Genomic DNA, 20,509 nt, shown 5'->3' on the forward strand with positions numbered 1-20,509 from the left:
ATTCGTGGCATACATTACAATGCATCCTGCTGGTGTGCTGCACATTTGCAACGACACAGCACAGGTTGCACACGTACATCCGATCCCTGCGTGCACGATCCATCCGCCCTTCTCCAGCACGTCGATATATGGTCGGTACGCGTTGCCACGTGGGTGAAAACGAGACACAATTGGCATTTCAAGGGTGGCTGGTTAGGGTGTTAAAATTTAATATGTAGTGTAATATTTTCGTCTTTTTAGTAAATTAGTATCCAATCATAGATTAATTAGACTTAAAAGATTTGTCTTATAAATTATTCTCTATAACTGTGTTTTTAGTTTTATAAATAGTTTATATTTAGTATTTTATGTATGTATTTAAACATTTAATGTGACAGAAATTAAACTTTAACTACGTCAACCAAATAGGGCCTTAGGGCATGTACAACCCATAGATGGAAGTCTGTCACTAAGTGCCTTGAATCCAGCATGTAGACAGATATAAAGACAGGTCGTACAACCCACAGACAGAGATCCATCTCTATGTTATTCAATGCTTTTATATGTAGCTAAGATCAAGTATGTATATGATTCATGTATGTCATCGTGTTGCTTCTTGGTACAAACCCGATCATATACATAATTAGAATATTTGATTAGAACCATTAATATAAATTATATATAGAATGTTTTCATAATCCAAACAAAATATAATAAATACATCTTTTGCTTTTTTTCATTTCTTTTTGAACTGAAGCATCCCAGAATAAAAACAGGGATATGAAACGCATGGTCACAATGTTGGCATTAAGGCCTTGTTTAGTTCCGAAAAAATTTCGGATTTCGCTAATGTAGCATTTTCGTTTTTATTTGACAAATATTGTCAAATCATGAACTATCTAGAATCAAAAGATTCGTCTCGCAATTTACAGACAAACTGTGTAATTAGTTTTTGTTTTCGTCTATATTTAATGCTTCATGCATGTGCCGCAAGATTCGATGTGACGGGGAATCTTGAAAACTTTTTGGATTTCAAACAAGGCCTAAGCCAATAGTTCACCGGGCTGAACAGTGCCTACTCTTTAGAAACTGTGCATCGATAACCATCCAAAATGAAAAATAAGTGTCACTGAGCTACAAGAGCAGAATGTTGACAACTCCTAGAGCGGCCAAGAAGGTTTGCCTAGGCAGGCCTTGCTGCCATAAACAAAAGGCGCAGTTAGTTCTCTCTTTGCAATTGAACAGTACTGTATTCTGGTTGTTCAGTGTATTGATACTTTCTTCATTTGGGTTTCAAACAGCACGTTTGTATTGAAACATATAAATTGAGACTACTTTGCAATTCCAAGGTATATGTAAGAAGCAGTGAGACAAGTACGAGGAATACAGATAAACAAAAGCAAATTCAGAGGAGGAGGTGCGGCAACAAATGAAACGAGTGCTTGACGGCTGCGGTGAAGGTTGCAGCGGAGATGAGCACAAGGTGTTGTAGCAGCAACCAGCGAGGCGCCAGCCCATGCAAGCATGTCGTAAGCACCAACCATCGCAGCGTTGGCCGATTCAGGGACAACAGCTCCCTGCACCGAACCTCCGACTGCGCCACCATGGGTGAGGCCTGCCGTATCATCTGCCGCAAAGATGAACCCCTTCCGCGAGACCGCAACCAAGCGAGCGAGCCACCACCGTCAAACTGCTCCTGCGACAAAGGGTCTCGGCCGCCGCCACCGGACGGCTGCCGTGGAGGCGCCCTCGCTCTAACTAGATGCGGTGCAGTGGTGTCTTCCTTCCTCTTCCGCGCGCAGTAGACAACCAGAACCCCGCAAGCAACAAAACCAGAACCCCGCCGCAGGTGCACGGGATCCTCACGCCATCGACTCGGAGAGTACAACGCTGCTGGAGTCATCGTGTGTGGGCCTTGGAGCACGGGCCTTCCCCGTCGCCTCGCGAGACGACGACACCTCCGTCTCCAGGCTTCGGCGGGGTTGTTTTGGCAAAGATAGCCACGCGCTGTAAATGCCCTTAGGCATATATTCACACAGACAGCGCTACAAGGTCGAGGGGATCAAAATCGTAGCCAGGGATGGCGCCGCTGACCCGCTGTGTCCAGCTCCAACCAATGGACCAGGCGGAGCCCACATCACATTTGCACAATATACCCGTGCAGGTGCTGCAGCAGGTTCCCTGCCTCGCCGTGTGGCCGTCACCGTGTGGGGCTGCCGGCTGCCGCGCCGGGCTCCATGCGCCACATGCACGTACGCACGCGACGCGAGCACGAGCAGGCAGGCAGGCAAGGCAAGCAGGGGTCGCGAGCGGTCGAGGCACGGCTGCTACTCTGCTACGTAGCTAGGACGATGCGCCTCGAGACGCCACGATGGAGGGGGGCGCCAGCGCTCGCCGCTCCTCCACCACAAGCTCGCGGCCTCCCGGCCACGTCGGAGCCCGCTCCCACCGCCGGTGCACGGTGGGCCCGCCGTGTCCTCCACGTACGAAATTACATACTTCCACAGTTCCACGCACGACACGAATCTCTTCCTGTCTAGGTAAGACAGCGACACGACACATGCACACAACACAAGTGGAATACGTAAAACCTAAGCTTGTTTAATTCACCCCAAAAACTAAAAACAATCTATGGACGAGCCTGTCCGCTATACCGAAATATATGACTAAAAAATATTATTTGCTAGTTTATTATAAAAAAAATACTGCTAGGTAGTAGAAAAAATATAGTTTATAACAAGCGAACAGACTCGTTATATTAATGTTAATCCGGTGAGGGATAATGGAGGTCAGTTCGATGATTTATTTAACGAAAGGAAAAAAACCTGCGACTACTGTTAACAGTCTGGTACTAAGGCCAGCCACGGCCGGGTTATGTGATTGACTGAGCACGGTGAGTGGTAATGACTGAAACTGAGAAACTAGAGATATTTTTTAATATATATATAGAAAAACTCGATCGACCTGAAACGTTCTCCATTGCCAACAACTCTTGCATCTCTTATTTAGTTCACTCAATTAATGACTTCATAAATCATAATAAGTGTTCAGGTTGTATATTGTACATAGAGACGTATCATAATCAGAACACCACAAAACCCAATAGCAGCTACGTATACAGAAATTAAGATTCATCATACAGACACCATATATCGGTATATACAGTAAGAAAAAGGTAGGCCACTGGATCGAATTGTGGATGAAAGAGACTTTCCTCAAGGAAATGTGAGCCAGTGTTTTAGCATCTCTGCGGTTTAGGCAACTGAACCTAATCGTGCAATTAGATAAAAGTATTTTTGGAAACTAAGTTCTTGGCTCAGGCTTGTCGGCGTGGGTTTATATGCTTATTAGGGCCTTTTTCTTATAAATCCTTTAAACCGTCTCTCTGCATGCATAAACATGAGAATCCAAATTAAACTTGGAGACTAAACTTAGAGGACAATAGGAGGATCTGTACCAAATGATCTAGGTTCAGATTTGCGTTTTGCAGTGACAAACGTTTTAGATTCTCAACAGAATCATTAGGATCTTGTCAAACTCCACAAAGAGAGGAACGTTTCAAGAAGAATCACTTAGAATATATTCTTATTTTTGTGCTATTATAGAAAGGCAGGTTATTTTTGTACTGGTACAAACAATGCAAACATCTCAAATCCCCTCTTGATTCTAGTTCTAGTTTCAAGAATCTAACGAGCTAGCCAAACGGTTCCACTACTGATTCTATTTCAACATAGAAACGTTTATAAAAGAGTATGGATACAGAGAAACGTTTATAGAGAGTATGGATTTGAAACATTTTAAGTAGAACTTGGATTCCTATCAAACACACCTTCATGAAAAATGACAGTTGGATTCTGCTAGAGATTAGAAAAAAAAAACTTTCCTTTGGATAATCAAATCCGTTTCACTCTATAAAAATGTTTCTTCATGAAAACTGAATCCATGTGAAATAGAGTGAAAAATATACTAGTTTTTCGCTTCCAACCTCCCAATATGTACGGATTGAAGGGGATTGCTATGTTTCCGAATAAGCCCTATGTTTGGAACGAAGGGAGTACATAACTTTTCTAGATACATTGGTTTATCTATGTATCCAAAGCATAGTTTATATCTAAGTGCATAGAAAAGCTATGTGTATATAAAAGGCAAAACATTTTATAATTTGGAATTTTGGATTGAGAGAAGTATAAAGCTTTTGCTATGCACCTAATTTTACACTATATCTAGATATATAGTAAGTCAAAACGATTTATATTTTGAAATAAAGTATTTAGTAGAGTAAACAGAACTAAACAACACTACAGTACGGTAAAGCTATAGTTGGTTCAAATAGCCTAACATTACTGTCCATTTTGAACTATTCAACCATCCAGTTATAAAAATCTACTAATCGGCTCCTAATAACTACTGCAGGTTAGAGCATCTCCAAGAGCTTGGCTAAAATTAGTAGCCAAATTCTAATGTTTAGCCATTTTGTAAAATAGACAACTTGTTAAAAAAGAAGATATCCACAACAGCCTTGCTATCAGATAGCTAGTCTCAGTGGTTGGCTATATATGGCCAACAAAAATCAAGGAATAGCAAACTTTCTATTTTACAAAACCAAAAAGCACATCTGTTGGAGCCTATTTTTCTACTATACGAGTTGTAAAAAGCCTTTATAACAAAAATAGCAAAGTTGTTGGAGTTGCTCTTATAGCTTATAAAAAAAATTAACTAATCTAGATGATTATATATATATATATATACTTTTTTATATATGTCTAGTTTTAAAATAGTAGTACTAGCTGGCAAAAAAATGTCACAACTAAATTACCACATAAATATAAATTGCCTAATAAAGTACTCTAAAAGATACTACCCTACAAAAACCATTTTTAAACCAAGAAACACTCGCTTCGTTTATAAATAGGCTAGACGCCCAACTCGAACCTGAGTACCTGAAGCAGCATCAGACAAACAAAACCGAGCAGAGAAATGGCGGCCGTCTCCTCCACCTCCACTGCCTACTTCTCCTCGCAGCCGCAGCTGCCGACCTCCACCGCCGACCCTACTTCCGACGCCGCCAGCAGCAGGCTGGTGCGGCAGCCACGGCGGAGCAGCAGCTTCGTGATGGTGGAGGCGTCCTCTGCCAGCGGCAGCGACGGCGGGGTGGCCAGGACGAAGAGCCTCACGGAGGACGACCTGGAGGACCTCAAGGGCTGCCTCGACCTCGGCTTCGGCTTCGCGTACAGCGAGATACCCGAGCTCTGCGTGACGCTGCCCGCGCTCGAGCTCTGCTACTCCATGACCCGGAGGTTCCTCGACGAGCAGAGGGCATCGGGGCAGGAGCAGGAGGAGGAGCCTGCGTCGCCACCGCTCCCCAATTGGAGGATCTCTGGACCGGGTAAAAAACACTTTTCTCTACGCATCAGTTCTCGAATTTGGTGAAATTTCTTTTTTCCATTCAATTGGAATGATGTGAATTAATAATAGCTTTAACGGTGAAGGCGTGGCGGCTTTCTCTGTTTTCTGGGAATCACAACTTTTTGGTCCAAAATTCAGAAGTTTCTGACAAAGCATACTTCACTATGCGTGTAAATATACTGCGTCGATAAACCATATCATGTTTCATTTCTGAGCAATTTGTTTCAAACGTTATGCATCCCGGTTGAGGTTGGAGGAGGAGCAGGCGCGTCTCTGTTTTTCATTTCCGAATAGCGAAAATCAGGAAAAAAAAATAGCGGCCCTTTAACTTGTCGGTGACCTTGCAAACGCGAAAAAGTACCCCCTGAACTTGTCTACCTGTGCCACTTTGGTCAATGAACATGCAAATACGAAAATAACACCGGCTGCATGGCACATGCTGACAAGTTAAAGGACCGCCATTGTATTTTATTAAAAAAATATATTAAGCATGTTTTGGTAGATTGCTGAACTGGTGTATGGTTGGATGATTGATGAAGTAGGTGCTCTTTGAGCTGCTAGTATAACAATTCGCTCGATACAATTAGTGTATCATTTTACTCAGTAAGGTGCTGGATGCCTCTTGATTAATAATTTGCAGCGAGATGTTTTCTAAGGAGGATTACTGGATTAGTGACAACATTTAGTTACGAAAGAACTCAAGATGTTGCAGAGTAGATTACTGTATCTCTTTTAGAAACACTAATTCGAAAACTCAGACATACTAAAGTGCTCGGACTGCCAGGTTCAGAACCTTCTTTTTCTTTTCTTTGTTTCTTTCTTAGACTCTTTAGTAGGAGCCATACTGATTCATTCCTTTTGTGAATTACGGGCTGTGTTGCATTTTAAGTTTTAGGAGTACTTTATACGAGTCTCTTCTTATACTCTATTTCATAGAAGGAACATGGATGATAGACAGACACTGCAGGGGATTCTTTCTACCTTTTGGGTATCTGAATTCGGTAGCAAACGAAAACAAAGAAAACTTTCATCATTTTGATTCATAGTGGAGGAACAATGCTATACTTGCATTATTGGTTATATCACCATATAGAAGTAACCAGACATAACATGCGTTTTCTCAGTGATGTCACTTTTCTCAGTAAGTGCTCGCAGTCTTCTCCAAGACAATCTTCACGACAAAGCAAAGCAAGACTAGGGTCCACTGAATTATGCTATCTCCTTTCCAGCACACGTTTCCTAAAAAACGGAGCGTAAATTTGAAGAAAGATTATTCTACCTTTACCAAAGGTCCATTTTAAGGAAACTGGCAAAGGGGTTCACTTTCGTAATTAGGAAAAAACAAATCCTTATATTAGAAAAAACAGCAGCACAAGCACACAACCATGTCCTCCATGAGACCGCATATATTACCTAGTTTGGCCGTTACCCCTTTAGTCCTGTTCTGCCCGTGATTGATTTCTACCATGAAGGTCCTTTTTTTTTTTTGCTGATCAGCATTGGTTCTGGCAGGTGACCATCCAGAGGAAGTGAAGGCCAGGTTGAAGTATTGGGCTCAAGCAGTAGCATGCACTGTCAAGCTCTGCAGGTAAACTTGAGGCTGGCTAGTTGCTTTCTGTTAGTGTATGCTATGACGGGCTGCACCGAAGGTCAGTTGGAGGTTGAAGAATCTGGTTATATGGTTTTGGGACACGGGGAGCAAATTCTCCTCGGAGGGGGCGCTTCTGCTCTCTGGACATGAGTGATCTCATCTGCTTCTGCAAAAACATGGGAGGGGGAGGAATCATGATCCAGAACAGCGACAGAGTTCAATCGAGATCCATGGTCTGAGCTTCTTCGAAAGGATTCAGAAGCTTGTCATTCCTCTGGGTGGGTGGACTGCATAATGCAGCGTTTGCAAATGCAGGACCTGTTGGTTCTTTTTTCATGTTTCCTTGTAATGGTCACTAGGTGCTCTAATTTTCGTACTCCTGTAATAATGTACTGAATGGAGTTTTGAGTTTTGGCTACTAATCCAAGGGCTGATTAGTTCCAATATTGATTTTTTTTGTGCTACTCTGATATTGCCTGAACATATATGTATTGCTGTTAAATTTGTGAAAGTAAAGAAAGTGTCTGGTTGCTTGTCAAGCTTCAGTTGTGTAAAAGATGTATTTATTCAGCCTAGCTGCAAATTAGCTGAAACTCTGTAAAGAAGAAACTCCACTGATTTGTAACACGCATAATACATAATGATCTACTGATCTTGCGTTTCTAACCCTGCTGCAGATGCACTGCCCTACTCCTATCGCTGTATCGCATGGTATCCTTGTGACGGATCACATATAATAATCTCACATACTTTTTTTTTGCGACTAATAATCTCACATACTGAGACCTTGTTCAGTTCGCAAAAATTTTTGGAAAACGACATTTTAGCACTTTCGTTTTTATTTGATAAACATTGTCAATCATGGAGTAACTAGCCTTAAAAGATTCGTCTCGTGATTTACAGATGAACTGTGTAATTAGTTTGTATATTTAGTACACCATGCATGTGCCGTAAGATTTGATGTGACGGGGAATCTTGAAAATTTTTGGAACTAAGGCCTTGTTTAGTTCACCCTGAAAACCAAAAAGTTTTCAAGATTCCCCGTCACATCGAATCTTGTGGCACATGCATGAAACATTAAATATAGACGAAAACAAAAACTAATTACACAGTTTAGCTGTAAATCACGAGACGAATCTTTTGATCCTAGTTAGTCTATAATTGGATAATATTTATCACAAATAAACAAAAGTGCTATAGTTTCGAAAAATTTTCATTTTTCAGAACTAAACAAGGGGACTAAACAAGGCCTGACGCATTTGCTCTGCTGGGCTTTGCCGCTAGATAGTCAATCATGAATCAATAGTGTAAAGAGGAGGGGAAAAAAATCGCTGTCAGTGTCGGTGAGTAGGGAGTACCACCAGTTGTGGCCGGTCCGCACGCGCAGCACACGTGCCGGCCGTGCGGCTCCCGACGATTCCGAAGCTTCCATGTGGAGCCCTTGACCCCATCACGGTCGCTGAAGCCTCGTAACTGTACTATCTGCTATTAACTGATCTTCCCCTAACCAGTTCGGCGCGGCCACACCAGGCTCATGTCCAATACCGGCATCACCCTTCCTATCCTCAAGCACCTCTAGGGGCTGCGTGCAAATACGGCCAAGGGGTCGGGGATAATTCTGGAATTCCGTCCGTTGTCTGGCTGGTCTCCACTTTGTCATGTCATCTCTATCCTCAGCAAAGTCAGCGATCTCTTCCGCGGTGACGGTGACTGTGGTGGCCGGCGCGCCATCAGAAATGGTCTTTTCAGTTCGGACCCTGTGGTTTCTTGTTTTCTCTGGATGGAATCGTAACAGAACTAGGGATTGGGATGGAAGCGCTCGTGTGTTTGGAAGTACTATGAATGTGCCTAGGGTAGAGATGACTTCTTAGCGTGAAGTTTTAGGGATCAAAGCTATAAGTAATAATAATTTTGAAGGTTTATGCTGTGTGTAACTTACTATTTCCTCTATTCCAAATTATAAGTCACTCTAAGAATCTCGAAGAATCAAAAACATTTTTAAGTTTGACAAAATTATAGAGAGAAATACTAAAATTTATAACATAAAGTGAGTATACTATAGAAATATAATTAAGAAAGAATATAATAATACTTAGTTGGTCTCATAATAGTTATTATTTTATCATATAAATTTGGTCAAGATTTGAGATACTTTGACTCTCCAAGATTCTTAGAATGACTTATAATTTGAGATAGATGGAGTAGTATAAAGGATGATACATGCAACCAGATCATGAGTGTCTATGGTTCAGTCTAGAGTGTGTGTGATGTTCTGTGTTTTTGTTGTATGCTTTATTCAAGCAGAGGTAGGGAGTTATTTTTCAAAACTTTGTATCATCTCGATGTAATATTCTTAAAAAAAGTAATAAAATCTTTCTTTATCGAAAAAGGTAGACCAAAACAGATTAGAATGGAATTAGTTTGGATTTCAAAGCAAGAAAAAGAAAAATAAGTGAACTATGAAAATGGTTTAGAACAGTTGGGTACTCACTTTAATTATAGTCTCCACTCACATGGGATATGTGATTTTTGTTATTTTGACTCCAACAAAGCAAGTGTTTTTTTTGTTTAACCATATATTTTTTTACATTTTTCTTTTGTATAAGCTCGCTATGTTGTTGGTCATCTTATGTATACTAGTTTTATGATAAATATTGACACTTAGGATGCAAATAGAAATGCTAGAGAACCCGAACTTAGGTCATTTCTAAGCATGTTTCATAAGAACAGCCCACTTATAATAGCTTATCTTTGCGCTTGTCGGCACTTCGACTTGTATCCCCAGTGCCACTTGAAGACTCATGGCCTGTTTGGATTCTAGTATATTGTGTAAGGTAGCCTCCAAAATCTATCTAGGGATCCAAACACATCCAACTTATACACAATGCAAAAACCACAATCTGAGAAGCTGAATCTTCTGGCTATCCCGCCTTTCAATGTACTACTATGCACAAGCATGAAGAACAAAGATTGATGTAATTTCATGATGAATAGTAGTCTACCTCTGCCCTTAGAATCTATGGATCCAAACAACTCTCCACTCTAGCTAGCTTCTACCAATTCGGCCTTTTGAGCTAGCTTCTAGAATCTACCGTGTATCTAAACAAGGCCTCACTTATATTATGCTTGGGTAGGGGTAAAACATGAAAAAAAAAACTAGTCGTATATCAAGGACAATCAGTGATAATATATATTTAAAATACAATCAAATACAGGGGCTTATTTGTAAAGCAAAATCTTGCAGAAAAGCCCTCCACTCTTTCGTTCTCGTGGCATATTCCACAGGAATAATTTAATTGTTTGTATACATTTTCAGCTCCCCTCTCCGCTCCCCATTGCCGCATTGCCCTCCCTCGCCCCTTCTCCCTCGCGGCCTCGCCCACCGCGCCTTCGAGGAGCTTCGAATCCCGATCGCCTCGGTCCCCGCGAGCTCACATGGTGGGGGCGGGCACCAGAGACTAGGGTTCCCAGTTCCCACCATTTTCCTGGTTTGTCCCTGTTCGCTCCTGGTTTTTTCCGTGATTTTTGCTGATTCTCTGATTTTCCTGCCGTTTTTTTGGCGCAGCTGATTGGAACCGCGGGGTTTCGGCGAGCCTGAGGCGGTGGCGGCGGCAGGAATGAACGGGGAGGTGGAATGTAGCGTGTGTCATGCGAAGGTGCAGGTGCCGCCGGCGGTGTCGAAGGCGTACGATAGCCACCGGAGCACCGTGTCGTCGCGGCAGCGCGCGCTAAACGTGCTCCTCGTCTCCGGCGATTGCGTCCTCGCCGGCCTCCAGGTGAAGGCTGCTTCCCATCTGCATTTTGTTGGTTTTGATCAGTGCGTTCTGTGTCGAATCGCCGAGTGTTGCATAGGACTGTTGAACTTTAGCTGATAGGTGCGATTACTGCATGAGGGGGCGAATTGAGTAGCAAGGTGAAAGTATAATGCCATGAATGTGTCGGTAGCCAGGTGAATTTGGCTAGCTGTACTGTAGCACGCTCTCAATATTGTCTCGAGCTTCAGGACCTATGATTGTTCTGGGACTGTGTTTTTACTAGGCTGTGCGGATGCTGCAGACGGTTATGGCCACTGTTTTTTTTTTCTTTTCGGATTTTGTTAGAATACACACCCAAATTTGGATGTGCCTCCTGCAATGCTGTCAGCACTGGTCTTAATTTTATTTGCTACTGCTAGGAGAGGATTTGATTATCATGATCAATACATGATATCATCAATCATTAACAGTGAATTTATTCTAGATTTCTAGTCCCCATTTTCTGAGTACCATATGTCTGAGACTCTGAGTATTGGGATGGAGTACTTCTGCAGTTCTGCCCTTGTATTTTTTGCAAAATGATAAGCATGTTCTTTCATTTGTCTGTTTGCTATGTTGTGCTTTTTTTCCAAAGTTGCTTGACACTGTTCTACCTCATTTTTTTGTAGCCTATATTAGTGTACATGTCAAAAGTGGATGGGAAATTCAAATTTAGCCCAATCAGTGTGAATTTCTTGACAGAGATTACAAAAATTATCTTTGCCATTGTCATGCTATTCATCCAGGTAATTTCATTTCAGCTCTTTTCTTTCTATATTTCATTTTTTCTTTCATATTGTTTATTAGTTGGAGGCGGCTAAAACGATAGCAATGGTAATGCTATTCTTGTGTACTCCCTCTGTCCCACTTTAAACGTCGTTCTAGCACTACTTTTACCTGTCCAAGTTCAGACCATATAGCAGGAATCTAGACGCAAAGCAGCATCCAAGTTCACAGCAACGAGCATGCACCTGACAGGAGGCTACAACGACATTTAATAGGGGACAGAGGGAGTAGTGTTATGTTAAAATTTCTTACATTTAACGTGAGCACTGAGTGTTGTAGGCTTCTGCTATCACTGATATCTTTGCTTTTTTTACTGAGTTGGTTTTTTCTTTTGCAGGCTAGACGTCTAAACGTGGGAGACAAGCCACTCCTCACAGTATCAATATTTATGCAGGTAATATGACTTGCAAGACTTAAACTATGCCATGTTTATAGTTTGGATATGATCAGTTCCTTCCTGATTGGTATCTTGAGTTTTTTTATTTTTGTTTTTGTTTTTTTTGGTGTGTGTGTGTGGGAAAGATCCGGTTACCCGGCATTATATTAATAAGCAAGATATAGAGTTGCAATCTTACATGCGCAAGAGGTGCTACCTCATATATCAGAATTACTCATAGAGTACCCCCCCCCCCCCCCCTGTGTTGAAACCCAATCAGAGCACTCATCCTTAGAGTAGAGCCTGTGAAATGCGTGCTCATCCTTAGAAGCCATAACTTTTCATAACTTTTAATCCTTGTGAAATGCGTGCTAATTCTGAAGAGAATAGGACCTTGATTACCTGGCCATATGCTGTCATTTTGATGCATAATATCGCATCTGACTAGAAAGCTCATGTGAACTTCTACAGAAACTGTACAGTGAATCTTTTACTACTTCCTGTAGTCCATAGGTCTCCATTGATTTGCTCTGAAATATTACTATATGAATTTAGTGATCTTGTCCGCAACACTAACCATCCTTCTTCACTGGCCAGGCTGCTCGCAATAATGTTCTTCTTGCAGTACCTGCTTTTCTATATGCTATCAACAACTATTTGAAGTTCATAATGCAGGTAAAGCATCTTTTTAAGCACACCAGTGGTCAGAACTTGGTGTACTCTGGTTTTACTGTTCTTTAACTGTCTGTAGTAATAGTGGATTCTAACAGTTGTACTAACCTAACTTGGATCTCGTACATCTTCTCTAACTACCAGTCCTATGATTTATGCAGTTATATTTTAATCCTGCTAGCGTGAAAATGCTGAGTAATCTCAAGGTATGCTACTATGGTTAACTATTATGTTAGCCTTTTCTTTAAAAAAAACGTTAGGATTATTAGTATATGTGCACTTGAATGCTTGCAAATATGCAAATGTTAGGACATGGGCGTGCAACCTGCCAAATGCCTGTATGTACACGCATATGCACTTGGTGGCTTGGGCATGCACTCTTTGTTTCGTCTGTTTTAAAATTATCTATTAGCGACCACCTTGATACATGTTTATCTTTTGATGTTTGACTTCTGTTTGGAGTTTGGCTGCACATGGCACTAATCATGTATTCATGCTATACTGAATTCTAACATTTGCAGGTTCTAGTAATTGCTGTGCTTCTAAAGATGATAATGAGGAGGCGATTTTCCATAATCCAGGCAAGTATACTCTTTGTTTTCCTATGTCTATTTCTACTTAAAATGATGCAAACCTAGATTTTTATTGAAGTTGTGTAATTCCAATTGTAGTAATTGGTACTTGACAATTTGTATCTCTAACACGTAAGAATCTCTGAGTGTACTACATTTTAGCGACTTCAAGAACCCATTATTTAGTTGACATCATGCTTTTCTATATTGACAGTGGGAGGCCCTTGCACTTCTGTTAATTGGAATATCTGTTAATCAGCTCAAATCGTTGCCAGAAGGTTCTAGTGCACTAGGTCTTCCTGTTGCAGCTGGAGCCTACCTATATACACTATTTTTTGTAAGTTCTGATTTTCTCGTAATTATGGTAATGCACATGTTGATGCAATATAAAACACATCTCCCATGAAATTTGGAATGCTTCTTCCGTGCAGAATAGGCATGGTGCTCTTGCAGTCAGTGGACTGCAGCACAATGTTTGCATCTGCATTGGACATTAGCTGTAGTAATAATGTTAATAAATTCTGCTACCATTCCATCTCTTCGACATATCGTTGAGCCCCTTCTGTTTGACAGTTCCAGGTTTCAGGCTTCCAGCCATTCTCTATTCAGTCATATAACTGATCTAGGTTCATTTATCTCTTTGCAAAAAGCAATATTCACAACTGAAGGATTCAGAACTAGAATAAGCACTATTGGACTAATCTATGGCTTCACATAGAGATAATATGTGTTTTTTTCTCATTTAGTTGATATTTCTTACTAACTTTATGCAAAACCAGGTGACAGTTCCCGCATTGGCTTCAGTTTACAATGAGAAGGCTCTTAAAAGCCAGTTTGATACCAGTATTTACCTTCAGGTATGTGTCCATTTGGTTAGTTTTCTTGCCCTGGCATTCTATTCTAAGCTATTCCGTATCTTGCTAATGCTGTTATGATCTGTGTGAAGCTACCATTTGATCGCGATTTTTATGTCATGTTTTCAGAACTTGTTTCTGTATGGTTATGGTGCAATATTTAACTTTCTTGGGCTTGTGATCACTGCCATCATCCAAGGTAATTATTGAGAATGCATGTCTACTTGAAAGCAACATGCTTATTGCATAGTCGTTTTAAAATGTTCTATTGAGTTGAGCAAAGTTGTGAATTACTCAAGGCTATATAAATACTAGTTTTTTTAGATAAATGAAAAATACTAGTAGCTTTTCGATGTCACTATGGTTTCTTTTGTAGGTTATTTTGGTTTGTCCTTGTAACTTTGTGTTTTTCATGATTTAGAGATTACCCTTACAACTTGATCTGATGTATTGGCTCGGTAAATATAATATCTAGAAGATAAGGCATCCAATTCTTAGATATCTAAACTAAACTTTAACTGGTGACCCTTGACTCAGAATATCAAAATTCTGTTGAAACTGTTGCCCACATATTTTCACACATGATTAAGTACTTTGATGGTTCTGTAAGAAATCAGTTATCCTGTACATTTTACAGGGCCTAGTAGCTTTAACATTCTGGAAGGACACTCAAAAGCCACAATGTTTCTTATCTGCAACAATGCTGCACAGGGCATACTGTCGTCATTTTTCTTCAAGTATGCAGGTATATTATCAGCAAAGAGGAAAAAAACATTAGTTCTTAATTTCTTATTCAGTATGTTCTTTAAAGTCACTATATATATGACATACATGTATCTCTGAAACTTGTTATCTTGCATGCATGTACCCACAAAGAATACCTTGCATGGGCATGCATCTTAGCAAACTCTTGCCTAATGGCTGAATATGGACATTTATAGGAGTTGAAAGATTGCACATTTATTAGTGGTTGGTCAAATATCCTGTTTGTGCCACGCATGTTATCTCTGTGGTGATTCCGCTTTTTTTTTGGGTTTGTAATATGGATGGTATTCTTCTTAGCATAAAGGCACGCAGTTCTGCATATCTGAAGAAAAAAAATTGTACATGTATGTGAATAAGCTAAATCAGTAGCATTACCGTGTTGGTTGCTAGTTGCTACACGTATATACTAGTTTTTGCAAGTGGACTATATTTGTCTTTAAGCAAATCAATGGTGAATGCAGATACAATTTTAAAGAAGTACTCATCAACAATTGCAACTATCTTCACCGGAGTAGCCTCTGCTGTATTGTTTGGCCACACACTGACGATAAATTTTGTTCTTGGAATTTCAATAGTAATCATATCTATGCATCAGGTGACTTGCTTTTCCCCTTGCACCGATTCAATAGTGTTGAAGTTTTTGTACTACTAATTTTTTTCATTTATTCTTTTTCAGTATCTTTCTAATCAAATTAAGGACGAAGTGCCTAGCAGCAAAGTTGAAATGGCTGAAGCCCATGATCACAGGTTTGTCATATCATATTGTCGATTATACTGTAGTTGTGCCTGCTCCTGCACCGGGTTGGGTCTATAGTCTGTCACTTTGACTAAAATATTAAGTTTGGTTAAGTCTTCCAAATGAGTTCATTTGCCTCGTTCACATAGGTCCTTTGTCCATTCCATGAGGGCCAAATTGAACCCAATGACTTGCGAATGCTTTTTTGTTTATATCCATGTGGCCGGACAAGATATATAGAAGGGATAAAGACGACGATTCCTACTTTCATAGTCTGATCAGGTAGTTGATGTCGTGGTCGTGGTGCTGACCACGTGGTTTGCCTCCTCTCTGGTGGCCGTGTGTTGGTCAGCGCGGTATGTAGTACCGGTTCCATGGTAGTCTGACTATTTCGAAATAGCATATTTTATCTTTTAGGTACATCCAAGGCAGGGCTTTAAAAAGTCTTGTGCTCAGGTGCCCCTTTTAGCGTAGTTTGTGCTTTGGGTAAGGTTTCACACCCTTTCCATACCATGAAAAGTTGATATTTGGAACAGTTCTTGAGGTCCATTCTGCCATCTACCATTCCACCATCAGGTGGCATTTCTTGTTTTCCGAAAACTTGGTGCAGTGCATCTTATTGCATTTAATTTAATAGACTTTCATGTTTGTTAACAACATAATATTTTATGATGTTCAGCAGAAAGGAGCCTAGTTATGTCAATGTGCCTGATTCAGTGGCAAGTGAGGTAGATAACTACTGCCTAGAATTTCAGGTGGTTTATTTCATACTTCTGTATAACTAATGGTCAGTCTATGCATCATGAAGGCTAAACACCGCCATGGATCTGACGAGAGGCAGCCACTTCTTCCTGTATGATTTTGTAGAAGAGGTGCTTCTCCCCTTGCTTTCTAGTAGATTGTACTCCGTTCCAACTTCCAAATGAAAGTTCACTCTGGCTGTTCCTAAATCAAACTTCTCTCTAACTTTGACCATGCATATGGAAAAATGCACCAACATCTAAAACATCAAATTAGTTTTGTTAAATTCTCTATAAAAGATTTTTTTTTTCTTGAACATGCATGAGAGCTCTGTGTTAAGAAAACAAAAGGATGTTTTGATAGTGTATTTAACTATTTATTTGGACTTTTATAATTAATATATTTTTTCAAAAAACTTAGTCAAAGTTAAAGTAGTTTGACTTAGTACAAAGCCAAAATGAACTATAATTTGAAATGGAGGAAATAATTGCTGATTGCTACAAAGATGTGTGCTATCCTTTTAACAAGTGCGCAATATCCATAACATCTCTTGAATCAAACTTTTCCATTTCTGACAGCAGGCACACTGTTTCCTCAACAGAGCAGCATGTACCTTAACTGTCTTACAACATGGATTCTCCATGACACGGAGGAAAAGAGAGTATTTTTAGCGGGTATTTGACCTAATTGTCTCTAAAGCCACATTGCTGCCATGCGAGTAAAGGATATGCATATTCGGCGGCAGAGTGACGAGCTTCGTGAAGTAGATTAAGTAGTACATTATAATAGAGTAATGGTCTTTGGATGGATGAGGCGATACCTCTAACCAGTGGGTGGTAAAACTAATGTGATAAGATTAGTGAGGAATAAAGTCACCGCCATTTTTTTCCCCTTTTGATAGAGCCACATCAGCCGTGGTTCTATGAGTGTCTTTTTTTTTTTTTTTTTTTGCGGCACCAATGTAAATATCAGTTCGTTTCAGATGGCGCGTGCCGACCAGAGATTTTCATTCCTGTATTTGCGTGTTGCATGAGATACTGCGACGTGTTTACTGATTACTAAGCTTTGCATGTCTTCCGAATTACAGCGAAACGACTAATTGATACTCTCTCTCTCTCTATTCACAGCCTAATGAATTACCGTTACGGTTTTTGCGTCGAGCATGCACGAATCATTGGGTGATTCCATTACTGTTTGTGACACTAAAAGAAGGGTTTTCTTCAATTCTGCATATTTGCAATAACAGTCCATGTTGATCACTGAATATTTCACTAGTCCTTAATACTGGCATTTCCTGAGACATGAATATGAACATTGTTGGCATGCTGTAGAACCGCAGATGCAAAGTTGTTACTGCAGTAGACGTCCTCCATGCAGTTAGTGATTGACATCTTTGAGGTGAATCGATCAAATGTCCGTAGTATCCAAGCTGTTGCCGCTCATATTTGCAACCTAATAGACATTGCAATTTGCAAGGAGACTGAACTGTATGTCCAAATCAAATACAAACTGGTTAACAAATATGATGGAGTGAGATAGGAAAAGGGACTCGATGAACTTACTTACGTTAATTCTGTACATCAACTGTCAACAGCAGGTGGAGTCTGCTTTGTTACAAGTAGTGGAGACAAAGCCTTGACCACAATGCCCATATTTGGGCGGAATTCAGCTTAATATTGCACGCACAAAGCCGCTACAGCAGCGAGCTGGAGTAGACAAAAAAAAAAAGATTAGAAAAATGTGGATAGAGAAAATAGGTCACTAGCTGCCCCCAAGCTTATGCATACAGCACAAGAGATAGTACGGGGAACCTTGGCGAGTCCTTTTGCTGGATATTCACCCATCAACCGTGGATCTACACACTGCTTCACCTTGTCTTCAGTTAACCTTGGTGTGGCCTGCAGAATAGGAAGAAGGCATTATCAGAGAGAACTAGTGAGAACAATGTTATCATCATATCAAACTTTTAAGATCATACGAGGTGCTGTTTTATTCTTCAGCGTATTTTGAGGGCACACAATGTGCAGTATGATGATCTGGTAGATTCTTTCAGATAGAAAAGAACTGCAGCTTATGCAGCAGATAAACTCCTTTTAACTAGTGTTATGCTGAAGTCACTTTTGAGAAACCTAAGAAATTCAGGTCCAGCAGTGGTTCACTCTCCATAGATCACAGATAGAATATTCCCACAGCTAAGGGCTGTTCATGAATCATGAGTCACCTAGACTCCTTATTCTTCTTCTTGATTCTTGATATAATCACATGCTGCTCTCCTGTGTGTACGAGAGGGAAAAGAGGGGGGCCTGCTCTGTTGGAAAGCGATTGGATCCACAAACTCTGAAGACATGTCTGATCCTTCAGATTTCCTCTCTATTCTACTAAGATATTTGATACATTATGTTCAAGTTCATCATCATCATTTATTGCCACTCAAAAACCATTGATAAAACCTCTGGCTTTGGGATTAATAGAAGACATTATTATCTAGTTGAGGAATACCCACATGATACCATACACACAAACCATAAACGATACAGGTTTAGCTTGGACCCTCTGGCACTAAATTAACTTGTTAAGAAATACCATTATTATACAAACGTATACAATTTGTTGCTTCTCTATTGCAGACACTATATAAATTCACATCTAACCACAAAAGGAAGAAAAAAAAGAGAGTTAGCAAGTGAACATACCCAAGTTACCAGGCTTTGCTGTCCTCTAGGCATTGTATGGTCTACTGGCTTTCTACCTGTCAAAAGCTCCAAAAGAACTACTCCAAAGCTATATACGTCACTTTTCTGGGTTAGTTGACCAGTCATTGCATACCTGCAGAATCAAACCTCAAGTCAAATTGTAGATTGATCAGACAACAGTGTTACTTCAATCAAGAATCTTAAAAACAATGCCCATTATCAAATTAGTCGCTGCTAACTGGAGAGTATCAGATTGCAGTTTGCTCGTAGTTCAGGAAGTAATTGGTTCGTAGCAGCAAAAAAAAGAACAAAAGATTCGAGGTTGCCATGGACTGAGCTGTGATGGTCAATTTTTTTCTAATTTATGAGTGCTATGTAAAAATAATCTCATTTTTCCCTATGGAAATGAGGTAAAAATTTAAGCAAGAATGTGAAAACCCAGTAGCCTGCCACCAGTCTGTCTCAAGAACAGTCATGGATAGTCACCTGGCGCAAGGGATCCATACCATACTTTGGACAACTGGACAGGTTCAGGGCCCTGGACAGGCTACACTATTAGCTCCAAGCAAGTGGTTTTGATATTACTTTCTGGGATAGAACTACAGCAAAACAAAATAACTAACATGGTCCACAGGTGGTCTTCATATACTTGGCAAAATGTGGCTTGCTATCCAATGGACAAAGGCTAAGCGCTAAAGAAATTAAACTATTAATGTGAAGTGCCAGAAAGTTGGAAAGCTACAATATTAAGGATGTGATTGATTTCTAATGTGTTCCTTTATGTCCTAGAAACAGCCTATCTACAAATATATGAAACAAATCTTCAACTTTAGAAATAACAAGGCATATTTTTTTTAAATTAATCAGACAACATAGAAATAAACACCACCCAGCTTGCTGATCTACTTGAAAATTAATCAGACAACACATGCAAAAGTAGAAAGCACAACTAAAGTTAAGCAACATATTATAAACATATAGTTACTTTAAGAAAAAGGATTTTTACTCTGGGGCATGATATCCGAAGGTTCCCAAGACACGAGTTAAATGCAACCGGGCAGCCATATCTGGTGCTTGATTTGAGATATTAAAGTCTGCTATCTTTGCCTTAAAGTCTTCAAACAAGAGGATATTACTTGATCTAATATCCCTATGGACAATGGAAGGCTTAACTTTCTCATGAAGATATTCAAGTCCTTTTGCAGCACCAACAGCAATTTGCACTCGTTGAATCCAATCAAGTGCTGGGCCCGGTTGAGCACCTTGAACTCCTTTTCTTCCTATTGACATGAATTCAAAAACGAAATTGCAAATTATCAGTTGAAGCTACAGTATTCAAGTAAGTGCAGAGTTGTGCAACAAGTAGCAGAGGATATGCAAAAACATACCATGTAGAACATCATGCAGAGAACCCATGGTGGCAAATTCATAGGTTACTATGCGAAGATTACGCTCCATACAGTACCCCAACATATCTACAAAGTTTTCATGTTTCAACCTTGAAACCAATGAAACCTAGCATCAGAGGTAAGCATCATTATTTG

The 20,509-nt window shown here is 40.2% G+C and overlaps 2 protein-coding genes and 1 long non-coding RNA gene across 7 annotated transcripts; 2 read left to right on the forward strand and 1 right to left on the reverse strand.

The window, feature by feature from the left end:
* Positions 4,898-7,624, forward strand: LOC8078680. Its single transcript, XM_002456743.2, has 2 exons — positions 4,898-5,365; positions 6,898-7,624. Exons 1-2 carry the CDS (start codon positions 4,957-4,959, stop codon positions 6,975-6,977), a joined length of 489 nt encoding a protein of 162 aa, XP_002456788.1. The 5' UTR covers positions 4,898-4,956; the 3' UTR covers positions 6,978-7,624.
* LOC110434040 (CMP-sialic acid transporter 3) lies at positions 10,275-17,517 on the forward strand. Of its 5 annotated transcripts, none has more exons than XM_021457611.1 (16): positions 10,275-10,464; positions 10,542-10,752; positions 11,400-11,516; positions 11,894-11,950; positions 12,530-12,607; positions 12,766-12,810; positions 13,126-13,185; positions 13,391-13,513; positions 13,956-14,033; positions 14,160-14,229; positions 14,668-14,775; positions 15,257-15,390; positions 15,472-15,542; positions 16,211-16,259; positions 16,340-16,403; positions 17,400-17,517. In XM_021457611.1, the coding sequence occupies exons 2-15, from the start codon at positions 10,594-10,596 to the stop codon at positions 16,388-16,390; spliced, it is 1,200 nt and encodes a 399-aa protein (XP_021313286.1). In that variant the 5' UTR covers positions 10,275-10,464; positions 10,542-10,593; the 3' UTR covers positions 16,391-16,403; positions 17,400-17,517. The 5 variants fall into 5 exon arrangements, with proteins under 5 accessions (XP_021313286.1, XP_021313287.1, XP_021313288.1 ...); XM_021457612.1 differs by lacking the exon at positions 17,400-17,517 and adding an exon at positions 16,851-17,384 and having other exon boundaries at positions 16,214-16,259; XM_021457613.1 differs by lacking the exon at positions 17,400-17,517 and adding an exon at positions 16,854-17,384 and having other exon boundaries at positions 16,214-16,259.
* LOC110434041 lies at positions 17,661-18,436 on the reverse strand. The gene is made up of 3 exons (XR_002451493.1): positions 18,084-18,436; positions 17,839-17,978; positions 17,661-17,757 (listed from the first exon to the last, which is right to left on the reverse strand). It is a non-coding gene; the product is annotated as an uncharacterized LOC110434041 (long non-coding RNA).

The sequence above is a fragment of the Sorghum bicolor genome, chromosome 3 (assembly GCF_000003195.3).
Source record: "Sorghum bicolor cultivar BTx623 chromosome 3, Sorghum_bicolor_NCBIv3, whole genome shotgun sequence".
Taxonomy (NCBI): domain Eukaryota; kingdom Viridiplantae; phylum Streptophyta; class Magnoliopsida; order Poales; family Poaceae; genus Sorghum; species Sorghum bicolor.